The 12,283-nt window shown below is 50.5% G+C and overlaps 1 protein-coding gene across 1 annotated transcript in view; it reads right to left on the bottom strand.

Moving 5' to 3' along the window:
- Nucleotides 1-8,557: 8,557 nt before the first annotated feature.
- The window catches only part of MYCN (MYCN proto-oncogene, bHLH transcription factor), a 5,845-nt gene continuing 2,119 nt past the window's right edge, over nucleotides 8,558-12,283 (bottom strand). The window contains 2 exon segments of the mRNA XM_014461994.2: nucleotides 8,558-9,806; nucleotides 9,808-10,042. Coding sequence (XP_014317480.1) covers nucleotides 9,434-9,806; nucleotides 9,808-10,042 — 608 coding nt within the window. The 3' untranslated portion in view covers nucleotides 8,558-9,433.

The raw sequence follows: 12,283 nt of genomic DNA, 5'->3' as shown, positions 1-12,283 counted from the left end.
ATTTGCTGTTCTCAGATTCTAAGTGTCCACGGATATCCCAAGATAGCCTTGCTTTGGCTACGATGAGAAAAGACAGTAGTCCACTCTCAAGCAGGTGGTTCTCGGGTTTTGTATGGACACAGCCTGAATCAGTTTGGGGACATAATGCTAAAAAGGACACACCCAGTCACCAGATCTGTGGGAAGATTGTTTCTTCTACCCATGTCAGGGACGTAATGATCATCTTCTTCAGATTATTGGAACTAGAGAAGAGCTCAGACAGAACACAAGCTAAGATTCTCACTTAAGGGACTGATACGGAGAATGCCATTCAATGATTTATTCCCCACTCGCTGCCTGCCTACTATGTGCAACACCTGAGAAGACGTGGAGCACACATTCTCCATCGAGAGCCCCTTACTCCCAGTAAAAGAGGGAAGACCCCAATACAATTACTCATAGTACATAATAAAAAGTAATGAATAGCCTAACAAAGATACAAAACAGGCACATTCACATCAATTTGTATGTGGAAAAATCTAGAAAGATATACACCAACACTTTCATAGTGGTTCTGTCTGAAAATTGGATTGCTAAATGATAGTCTTCTTTCTCTTTTATATTTTTCTTTATTGTGTAATTTTTTCATAGTGACCATGGGGGAGAAGGAGGGGGGGAGGAAGTTATTTTCATTTTTGAAACACAAAGGAGTAGGAGGAGAAGCGTGTGAAGGTTTTGTGAAGAAGGTGCCCTTCATCTAGTCTCTGGAAGGCAGGTGGGCTTCGGACCTGTCAGACTGAGGACATGTGTGGAGGGGAGACAGCTCAGGGTCAGTCTGGCTGGAGGTGAAGAAACTCTAGTGGTGGCCTCCCTGAGCCAAGACCCAGGCCTCCCAAGGCCCAGGTCTCCCCACCATGCCCAGGAGTGCTCGGAGGCCTCCTTGGGGAGCCGACAAGATGCTGCTAGTTACTAAGATTGAGAAGCACCATCCTCCACCGGGACAGCCTCAGGGGTGGACTCTCCCAGGGCCCTCCCCCACCCCTTGTATAATCAGGGTGCCATCTGCATATTGAAGAGTCCCCACAAAGCTCTCACTCCCAGGCCCTTTGTCCCTTTTCTTAATAATATGCACATCCATTAACATGACAGATCCTGTCCCCTTCAGGGGGCCTGGGACTGGGAGGATCTTCAGCCCTCAAACCAGGTTTTGCAGAATACATAAACTGTTGCTCTCGGGAGTTAATTGTGGGTTTCCTCCCAAAGCTAAATATGTGTAAACACCTTTTTAAAAGTCCCCTAAAAGGTTTGCTTGACTTTCCATCCTGTTCCTTTTTCAAAGGCCAGGACACACCTTCACATCCTGAGGAATGTGATCCCCTACCCCCAACTGAAGTAGCCAAGATGGTTTCACAACTGCCAATAAAGGAAGATGCCCCAGCGGGTAGCGAACCCCACTGGGCGCGTTCAGGGCAGAGTCCTCGCAGGGTCCTCACCCAGAGAGCGGAGGTCCAAGACCATTTTAGGGGCCTGAACTTGCAGCTTCTCTGATGAAACAGCCTGACAGCCCACAGGCTCTCAGGAGGATTCTATTCTGTGTTGCCCGGAAGCAAGCGCAGACTCAGAGAGCCTCGGGATGGCCATGCCCGGCCACCTGGGGCTGCTCCACACTTTGAAAACTGCTCCTTGCAAGGACCTGAAGAATGAAGGAAAGTCATGAACTCAAGATTAAAAGATGGAGTCTAGCATCACAGTCCTGCTTCTGAAATGCTATTATCCTCACCATCATGATTTAGAAGGAACCCCAGAGCCTCAGGGGACTGGGCAGGCCAGCGGACTCCTGGTGCCCGGCATCTGTGGGGGACCTGCCACCTTCACACTCATTGTCCCCCGTGGCCACTAGCATCCCCAAAGGAAAACCTCTCTCCACGTGGCAGTGTTTCCAGAGCTCGAATCCGTGTGCTGGACACGAAGACAGTGTTCTGTCCAGGCCCTCCTTCAGGGCAGACTCTTCCACCCCGCAGGGCTGGTTGAGTCCTCGGAGGTGAGCCTGGTGAGTTCCAGCCTCCTGGGTGGGCAGCCTCAGCCAGCTGGTCAACCAGGTGAGAGGGACCCTCGCCCTAGCTTGCCAAACTGTTTACCGGACTTCCAGTTGGGTTTTTTGTGTGTGAGTGAGATAAATATAATTGATTTCAGAGAGGCAGGGAGAGGGAGAGACAGAAACATCAATGATGAGAGGGAATCATTGATTGGCCACCTCCTGCACGTCCCCTACTGGCCATTGAGCCCGAAACCCAGGCATGTGCCCCGACTGAGAATCAAACCTTGACCTTCTGGTTCATAGGTTGATGCTCAACCACTGAGCCACACTGGCCGGGCAGGGCTTCCAGTTTTAACACTGGGACAGTATAGACAAACTGACCACCCTAGGTAAAGAGGGAGAGAGAAACCACAGCCCTGCCAAAGGATGTCCCCCCTCAAGCGAAAACACTGCTGAGAAAGCACTAGAATAGCAGCAAACATTATAATAAGCATTTTATGGCTGTTCCCCCTCCAATTACCAGCCCTCAGCATCCACACCACCCTGAAGCCAGGGCCTAATTGGAGCCGAGTGCTGTTTCTTTGCTCCAACATTTTCACGCTGTGGTTCGTCACAGAGGACAAGGGAAAAGTCCTCCCGTGGCCTCCCTGCCGGCAGAACCCAGGGCCACGCAAAGGGCCGCTTCCACACACAGCCAGCCCAACAGGGTGGAAGCGCCAACTGTAGGGACACATTGACATGTGCACATTTATTCCCCAGAGGAATTTCCAAGTGCGGTAACCCCCCAGGAGAAATAGCCTCCAGGAGTGTCAAACGAAATGTATTCACAGCCAGCCCGGAAGTTTACAGTTCAAGACATCCAAGCAAACCTCCAACTGCATTCTTTTAATGAGATGTGGGGGGGGGGGGGGGGGTTCTGGCAGAAAGAGGATTTTCCCTCAAGACACGATACACTATTAGTGCAGCAAGTTCAGAAGAAGGACCAGCTCAGGATGGGAAAGACTTATTTTCAAACCCAAAGGCAATCAAAGTGTTTACAATGGTAAACTGGGCTCTCAACCCCGCCCTCTTCGCCAACGAAGACAACGCATCTCACTAGAGCTCAAGCGGTCTCCAGTCTCTAGTTTGGGGATAAATTGCCTATTCTTCTTGGCTTCACGCCAAAGAAAAGTGGCTAAACCCACCCAAGCAAAAACCCCAGGTGTTAGGTGTCTGTGATCATATTCGGTTTTCATTTGAGTAACCCCATTAAAAATCAGATTGCTCATTGTTTTCTCTCCGTCCAGGTGAGACAAGCCCGGGTACCCAGTTCCTCTGCACAGATTGAGAGCCTCTAACTGGCTTTGGACAATTAGTCCAGTCTTTCCACTGCTGCTAATTACGTAACAAACATTACGGAGCATCTGTGATGAGCAGAGGCCTGTTCTAGGTGGCCTGGAGCCCTCAGAGGGGTGCCTATTGTCTTTGAAAGCATTTCTACCTGGAAACCCACTGAGAGATGGATCCAGAAAGCAGACAGAGACATGGGAGGGACATGCTGGCCCAGACCTCCTAGACTTCCCAATTTCCCAAGTGCCACCCATCCCTCTTACACTTTCTGTCATTTGATCCCAGTAAGAACCTCGGTGATTGTTACTGTTGTTTCAGGGAGGACGAACGTGAGGTTCAAAGGGAAGTGACTTGCCCTCGGCCACAGAGTTGGTGAGTGGAGATGTGTGTCTGGGATTCCGAATGGAGAGTGTGCACAAACCCGGCAGACAGTGCAGTGGTCCAAGCCATCCCTACGGATCAATGACTGTCCACCCTCAGCACTGGGATGACCAGCTCCAACCCAGTCCACCTACCGACATGACAACTGAGCCACAGACGGTTACCTTCCTGTGCCAAGGTTGAAACTAATGAACAACGAGCTTAGATCCAAGGGCTTCCGTCTGTAAACTAAGTATTTTTATTACCCAGGGCTGCCTCCCAGTCCACGTGGAATAAGAATTTGTAAGGTAGGAGGTGGGGGGGGGGGGGGACTGCTTTTATGCCTTCCCTCAGACAAATGGCGGAGGATGGCATAAGACACAAAATTCAACCCAAACAGGCTGTGGATTTCTGAAGGAATGGACTAATTTCTCCACCCCGCCCCACCCCACCTCACCCCCAAGAGCCTGCTGAAAATCTTGGGCCTGCTAGAGTGCAGAATAAAGCCGATGTTGCATTGCCTCTTCAGAGTACATCCCACGAAATCGCGTGTTTTATCATTGGGGTACGTGCTGTGTGTGTTCTCCAACTGTGCATTGTACCAACAGGCCGGTCGGCTTCGACCATAAAAAGGCTCTGTTACTTCTGGTCAAAGGTTTCGGGATGAATGTCCTGTAGCATGATCTGTCAATATCAGAAGAGATCAGGTAGCCCTGGTCAGTGGCCTATGAAGAGATTTCCTTTACAAGCAAGGAAAACTAATAAACCATTGTGGACGGCGTGGATGTTTGGGGGCACTCGAATTCCTAGGCTCCGTCTTCAACAGGCTTCAAAGCGCACATTCATTTGTTTCCAGGGAACCCGTTTTCAGGTTTTGTATGGCTCCTTTGGAGGAACAAAAGTCTACAGCGTTTCTGCTAAGCTCAGGCTTGTGGATTTGTTCTACCAGTAAATGTTTTCTTGAAGATTCTTTGCTCTAGTAACATAGGAAAATAGAGGAAGTATCATGTCAACGAGAAATCAGGTTATTTAATAAGATTCAATTGCACCCAGGTTCAAGGCGCTATCCAATGTGCCATATATAAGTTAGCTCCCGTCACCCCCTAAGACCCGAGACGTGGGTGGTGCCATCATTGGACCAGTGGGGAAGCGGCACAGCCCAGAGCGTGTGGGTGTGGGAGTCAGAGTCAGACCAGGGACTCTCCATTCAGATCCCACTCTTCCCCGCTCCACTCTGGTGCTTTCCCTTGAAAGAGAGAAAGCAGTTGGTGGGGAGCCTTTGCCAGTGACCAGAGGGAGATGGAGGAGGAAGAACACCCACCAGGGAACCGGGGGGCCTGGCTCCTGGTATGAGAGCAGCCACAACAGCGCCCTGTCTCACTGCATCTTCCTGACCATCTCACCCCAAACTGCACCCCATTTCCCTCCTGCTGTGGCTGCCAGACTCCCTCCCTCCTGTTCCACTCACTTCTCACAGCACCCACCACCTTCCTGAGTGCTATTTGAGTCATTCACGTATTGTGTTTATTTTATTGTTGTCACTCTCTCCTAGACTATAAAGCCCATGAAAGTAGGGCTTTGGGGGAGTTTTGTCTCTTTTGTTCACTGATGTCTCTTAAGTGTCTGGAACAGTGGTTGACACATGGTAAGTGCTAAATAAATTTAACTGTGAGAAGGAGAGTGTGACAGAGGGGAAGGAGTGGGGAGGAAGGGAAGAGAAAGAAAAGAATCCTGGTGGGCACACAGCATGCTCTTCCTTCCCTGTCTGGTGTCCCACCTCTGAAATGGGAGATTAAGCCGATGGTTTCCAAGCTTCTCCCAAATCTAATCATGGCTGATTCTAAAGACAACCCAAATTAAGGTTTTCAAGAGATAACCACCATAGAGATTAATGAAAGTCAAAACCAAAAGACCCAACTCCCCAAATGAAATATGACGAGCTGGTCAACACTCCTGAAAGATCGTGAGACTCCAGTGTAAAAACTGAGTGGTCTACACAGGGCTTCACAGAAGTGGGAGGCATTGAAACCACTGTCACCATAGGATAGGTGGTCTGTGCTTCAGACAAGAGTCGGCATCTTGTGAGCTCTGGTAGACCAGCAAACCGGCTTCCTCCAACAGAGTTCCCAACTGGGAGCCTGAAGACACAGAGCCTAATACAGTCCCCTGCCCCTCCCATCTCCCCTCCTGTCCAGACTGTGGGCTTCCTGAAGACAGGTCCCCCCACCCCCTCCCGCCCCCGGCCCTGTGTGCATTTTCTCTTCACTCCCAGCAGTCAGGACTGCCAGTTCACTGATGCCTAAGGGAACTGGGGATGGCAGGAGACACACCTGTCATGGAAATCGGCCCCATCTGCTCCTCACCTGGCTCCTCCCTCCGCTGCTACTCAGCCACCAGCCATTCTGTTGGCACCCACCAAGGCCCTGCCATCGGTCAGTCACCAGGCTGGGGCTGAAGTCAGGGGCGAATGGGTCACTGTGACTGCCTTAGGGGAGCCCATGGTCAAGACAGTGATTAGGCCACCTCTCCTCTCTCCAGAAGTGATGCAACATCACCAGCTAAGGGCCCACCTGCAAGGCAGACTTCCTGGGCGAGATGGCATTGGGTTTGCTACTCAAGGTTGGAAAGGATTTCAATAAACAGAAGCTGGATGACTCAGGAGGGGGTGTGGTGAAACAAGCCGAGGTGAGAAAGCTCCAGGGGGTCTGGTGTGGCTGCAATGAGGCGCACCTGTGTGTGTAAGGGGTCAGGGGGAGTCGGTGAAGGAGCTGGTGAGCCAGGGTGGGGACAGCCTGGGTCAGGCTGCGGGGCTTGGGCTATCTCCCCTAAGTGGGGTGAACTACTGGGAGTAAAATGAAGTCATTCAGGGAGATGCCCTCTGGGCTCCACCTAAGTCCTGGGATTTATTGATCTCCCTGCTGTAGAGCCATTTCAAAGCTGCTCTTGGAATGCAAACACGGTTTCTCTGGTGATTGAAACAAGTGGTTCAACTCTTCTGTGACTCCAGCAATTACTTTATCGATAACTCAGAGCTGAACTGGGTGACACTTTCCCTCAGCTGGGCCAAAAAAGGCAAGTGGTATTTAGTTTTCACACTTAAATACATATTCATGATCCACCTAATGCAAAAAAACTTCTCAGTGAAATTTAATAAAGAACATTTTAAACAGTTGTTAAACTGAAAATCAAAAACAAGAGATTGAGAAGGCTTCCAGATGCTGGCCAATCCCAGCTCCTAAAAAACAAAGACACCAAGAGATCACAGACATTTAGAAAGAAAGAGAATGGGCACCAGATATGTAGAATGGGAGTATAGAATTTGGCTCTGAGCTTCCCAGTGGCCAGAGCAAAAAGGGAGCATGGTAGGAATGAGTTTAGGGCCTCCTTATTTCCCTCCTCGACGGCTAGACTTCCCGCTCCTCTGAAAACACCCAGATAGGCCCCTGTGGGCACCACAAATAGAGAAGCGAGGCACCTCAGGTGCTCAGTGACCTCAAAGTTGAGGTCACTGATCTTTCCTTTGGTTCAGGATTACACAAACAAGGTGATTAGAGTCTCATAAAGTGCAAATGGTCAGGAAGCCTTTTGAATGACAATTTAAAATGGACTTTCAAAGCAGGTTCCTTGTTTTCCTAGTGTGGGGATGGCCTGGCCATCAGCAATGTCCATGGCAGCACCAGCCTCAGAGCTCTGAGATGTGTGGCTGTGAACAGAGTAAGGAGGTTCTAACCTCCCACTGGCCTCTAAAAAGCAGCAAAAACAGACAGGCTCCGGTTGTCCCATCTCTACCCTCCCCACCCCCCCAAGCTGTGACCAGACAAGTAAAGCATATTCTCATCCCTGGCCGTTTTCTTCTCAAAGAAAGCAAAAGGCCCTTTTCAATTCAAAGCTAAAAATCAGGATGAAATCTTAGAAAAATAACCCAGTACCTTCCACCGGAGTGAGAAATAGGTTCGTACAGGCTTTCAGGTCTAAGTAGAATACCTCCCAAGCCGCCCAGAGGCGGTGTCACCTCCCATCAGGGAAAATGAAACTCCCTCCTCGCCGAGGTGCCTGCCCCCCCACCCTTTGGCCCTGGCTGTCCTCCAGAGCCTGCACTGGTGGGTCCTGCTTCCTCGGGGCAGCCCCAATGCCAGCTTGTGTGACAGGAGCTGCAAATGGACAGAGCACACTGCACCCGCTGACCCTCCTGAAGGGACATGTCGCTGGATCTGGGCCACACGCCTGTCACTTCTTGAGTTACTTCTGTGAATCAGACTGAGAGCTCCTTGAGAGAACAACTTCATGCATATTCTGCTACAGGGCCCGGCCAGCCTAGAACCTTCCAAGTTCACTGAATTTGGAAGGATGCGTTCTTGGAGACAAACTACACTTGACACCAAAATGTAAAGCCACCTGCCAATGGGACAAGTATGGCCAACACCAATACAGCCAATTACACCACCTTGTCTTGACTACTTCTTACTTTTAAAGGATCCACGTCTATAAAAAAAGTAGGTAACTAAGTAAATGGCCCATGGCTGCCATCCTACTTTAATTCCATGAAATATCCAACAAGGAAAATGCTTTGTAAACGATTGAGTGCCATTGCTACAATGCAGTCACTAGTAATACCTCTACTCTGTGGAGCCTGGAAGAGATGTCTTAACACCTTTCTAAGCACAGTTCCCTCCACCCCCAGGTGGGGACAACAGCCCCTCCCTCCCCAACCAGGATTCCCTCTGTAAGTTATGTGCTGTGAAGGTCACTGCTTTAGGGAGACTCTAACTCGCATGCCATCAAGGGGGTGAAAAAAAAAAAAAGCTGCATCATTTAATTGCTATTTATTTTCATAAACATGAGGTATTTCAAAGTGCTATAAGATGCAGCACTAAATATATACATTTTGAAAGAAATTAAACACAGAACTTTGCATTTACCCAGTTCTATGCACCAAACATGAACAAATACATTAACAGGAAGAAACAGGCTAGGAAAAAGGCATATATATATAGTAAATTTCTTTACAAAAGTTTTCTTAGTTCAAAAAGTGATAAAGTAATATCTACTCAAAACTTTCACAACTCATTTTCATACGAAAATATAAGTATCAAATTTAGTTATGTATCAGCATCATACTAAAGTATACAGGCAGTGTAAGAATTAGTACAGTACATAACAGAGATTAACAATATATTTGTATACAAAACATGCTCCTCAAACATTGAGGTATTACAGTACTTAGGTATGAACTTCCAGTCTAATACTGGCCACAAAAGCCACCTCTCATTACCCGGACGCATACAAAAGGCGGGCGTGTCAGTGGTATTTACAGAAGTGTCCTCGGGGTCTCAATGGCAAACCCCTCCCGTGGCATCGGCTGGAACGTAAGCACCATTTTAAAAGGAATGACATTCTGATGTTTGGAGACTTGCAACAAGGTGACTTCAACAGCCCGAGAGGCTCCCCAACGGTCACGCACTCCCACGGCCGTCTCGGAGGTGACGCGGAGGAAACGTCAAGGGCCGCACAGCATCCCATCACCCAGGCCCTCTCTCCCGAGGTCCTGGCAGAACCAACCCCACAGGTCCTGCTCCCCACCCAGATCCAAACGCGACGGGGGGGAGGGGACCGATTTGAAAGTAAACCAACATTCTTAATGTCAACACAATGTAAAAAAACAAAAAACAACAAAAACAAAAATCAAAATGTGCAAAGTGGCAGTGACTGTCCAGGTTGGAGAACCGTTTAGCAAGTCCGAGCGTGTTCGATCTTCTTGAGCAGCTGCTGCTGCCGGGCCTGCAGCTTCTCCTTCTCCAGCAGCAGCTGGTGCTCCTCCGCCTGCAGGGAGTGGACGTACTCGGTGGCCTTTTTCAAAATGACCACCTTGGCGGCCTTCTCGTTCTTCACCAGCTCTGGCACGTGGTCCCTGAGCGTGAGGAAGCTGGACCGCAGGTCGTTGCGGCGCTGGCGCTCCAAGATGTTGTGGTTCCGGCGGCGCTCGCTGTCCTCCGAGTCGGAGTTGCGGGGGCTCAAGCTCTTGGCCTTCGGGGGGATGACGCTCTTGAGGGGCCGGGGGGACGCTTCGCTCTTCATCTTCTTCTGGGGCGGCGCCTCCTCGCTCTACGTAGGGCGGGGGCGCGGCGTAGTTGTGCGGCTGGTGGATGGGGACGCAGCGCTTGAGGATCAGGATCAGGTCCCCCGGCTGGGCTCTCCCCGGGCCCAGGGCCGCGCTCTTGGGGCGCACGGTGATGGTGAAGGTGGTGACGGCCTTGCTGTTGGCGGAGGACCGCCGCTTCTCCACGGTCACCACGTCGATTTCCTCCTCTTCGTCTTCCTCTTCGTCATCTTCGTCATCTTCAAGAACAAGATGGGAGTTATTCTCAGAGTGAGACACAAGAACCTTTCTCTCCCTCTGTACCGCCTCTTCCAGGCCCTGGCGCATTTTGCTATTATTCTGGTTCCATCCACAGAGATGGGAAGAGAAATGTACTTTAGACCTTTTTAATTAATGTACTTTAGATCTTTTCCTTCCCCAATATTCCTAGCAGTTTCAGCTTCCAGGCTCAAGCAGGTGGCAGATATAGAAAGAACCTGGATTGTGGAGTGAGACAGAATCCTGGCTCCATCACACATTAGTTGTGTGATCCTGGGCAAGTCACTAAACCTTTCCAAGCCTTAGTTTCCTATTAAATGGGACCAATACCACAAGGTTCTTGAGATGGACCTGTAATATGTAGAGAGCTGGCCTGGTACACAGATGCTCCGTAAATGGTAGCTTTTAACGCCATCGCCAGTCTACCCCCTACACTTATTCATATTTCCATCTCGACATTTAAGAATTGAGACTCCTCATTTAGCAATTCTACACTTGGTTGCGTTTGATTTTAGGCCCTTAAACAAACTTACAGAACAATTTAATGAAGCCCTTTTTTCATCTAGCAGACATCCCGTCTTCACTAGCGAGTCCTAATCCGCAGGCGCTCTAAACCCAAACATGGGAGCACCTCTGCTCCGTGGCCAGTAATAACGGCAGCAGCAGAGGCGTGTAACATCATCCCCCCCTCTCCTCATTTACTACGTGCCGGGATAGAAAATTATTGTTTAAAAAGGCAAGCATGAAAAACCAAAACACTGCTGCCGCTTGATCTGAAGGGGACCGGAAAGCTCAACAATTGTAGGATTTGTTCTGAAGCCGAAATGTGAGGCTGCTGCAGCCTGTGGGTCCCTTTAAGCCCATGTTTTGGTTTTCTGCCAAGAAGACAGCTGTTGGAAGGAAGTGCTTCCTCACCGAGAGCTGTCAAGGCACAGACATTAAAGGGACAGACCAGCTTCAAACTGGAGGCTTATCACCAAGTTTCCTTCCAGGAGCCTCAGAGGAATCCGTCCTCGGCCCAGGAGGAAATTTAGGCCTTTAATCCGCCTGCATTCTGAAAACACTGGGCTTCGAGATTCCAGGAACACAAGCTCCCAGCCCCCAAAACAAGGGCTGTTTTGAGTATTTGGGGAAGAGTTCTTTCTTTACCTCCAAGGGCCCCAGGCAGTCTTCCTTTTAACCCTACCCTCCAAGACCAGAGGCACACAATGGAACTCATCAATGGAACTCATCAATGAGTGCTTCTAGGGCGTGTGAGTTCCTGGAGGGCCGGCCCAGTGCCCGCCCTCACCTCCAAGGACACCGGGTTACAAAACCCAACTCGGATCAGAAATTAGTCCTGGAAATTCTGGCTCGAAGACAAAACTGGACACAGTCTCACTGCGAGCGGTGAAGAGGCGGCCCCTTGGGAATGTACACAACCTCTGCTGGACTCGCCGCCAGCTGCTGGAGGGAGGCAGGGGTGGCCCCTTCACCCCCAGCCATTCAGAGCCTCCGCCTCCCTGGGATATCGCCGCCTGCTGGCCACCTACCAGGAGCAAGTAGCCCACCACCCACAAAGGGAGGGAGAGAAGAGCACCCAGGTTTAAAAAATAAATAAATTTGCTACTAGCCATCTGCGCAATCTCCCTCTAACTTTCTGTGCCTGCACAGGACTTTGCACAATGCCTGTGTCTTCTCACCCTTGACCTGGGTCAAATCCCTCTCCCCCGCCCCAGGGCTAACGGGTTTCTGCCCAAGTAATGCAGCCAGCGGCCCCGTTACCTCCTACCCACTTTTTACCGATTTTATGCTGCAGAGAAGTGGGCAACTAGACCGGATGAGGGCCATTGATGGAGTCGGGCCCCCAGAGGGTAGAAGGAACTTTCAATGAAGGTGACACTTTGGATAACACCCTCTTAGCAACTCTCACTCAACCTCTCCTCCTAATCCTGGGGGTCCGTTTGACAAAAAAACAACCCTCAGCCTTCATCACTACTTCCAAAACGCTCCCCATCAAAGCCTAAACCCAGCACAGTGACAAAGGGCGCGCACCCCCACGCCTGCACCCCAGGAAAGCAGCCGACCCCTGCGTGGTCTTTACCTGAGTCGCTCAGCGTGTCCTCGCCGGAGGTGCTGAGAGCCTTGTGGTCACCGCCCCCGGCTGGTCGGACGCCGGTGCGCGCAGAGAGAGGCCACGCGGCGCGGTGGTGCTGCGGCCCCCGCCCCCGAAGCGACGCAGG

The sequence above is a fragment of the Myotis lucifugus genome, unplaced genomic scaffold (genome assembly GCF_000147115.1).
Source record: "Myotis lucifugus unplaced genomic scaffold, Myoluc2.0 scaffold_165, whole genome shotgun sequence".
Taxonomy (NCBI): Eukaryota; Metazoa; Chordata; class Mammalia; order Chiroptera; family Vespertilionidae; genus Myotis; species Myotis lucifugus.
Note: the sequence above shows the minus strand (reverse complement) of the source record. Positions and strands in the feature narration are given on the sequence as shown.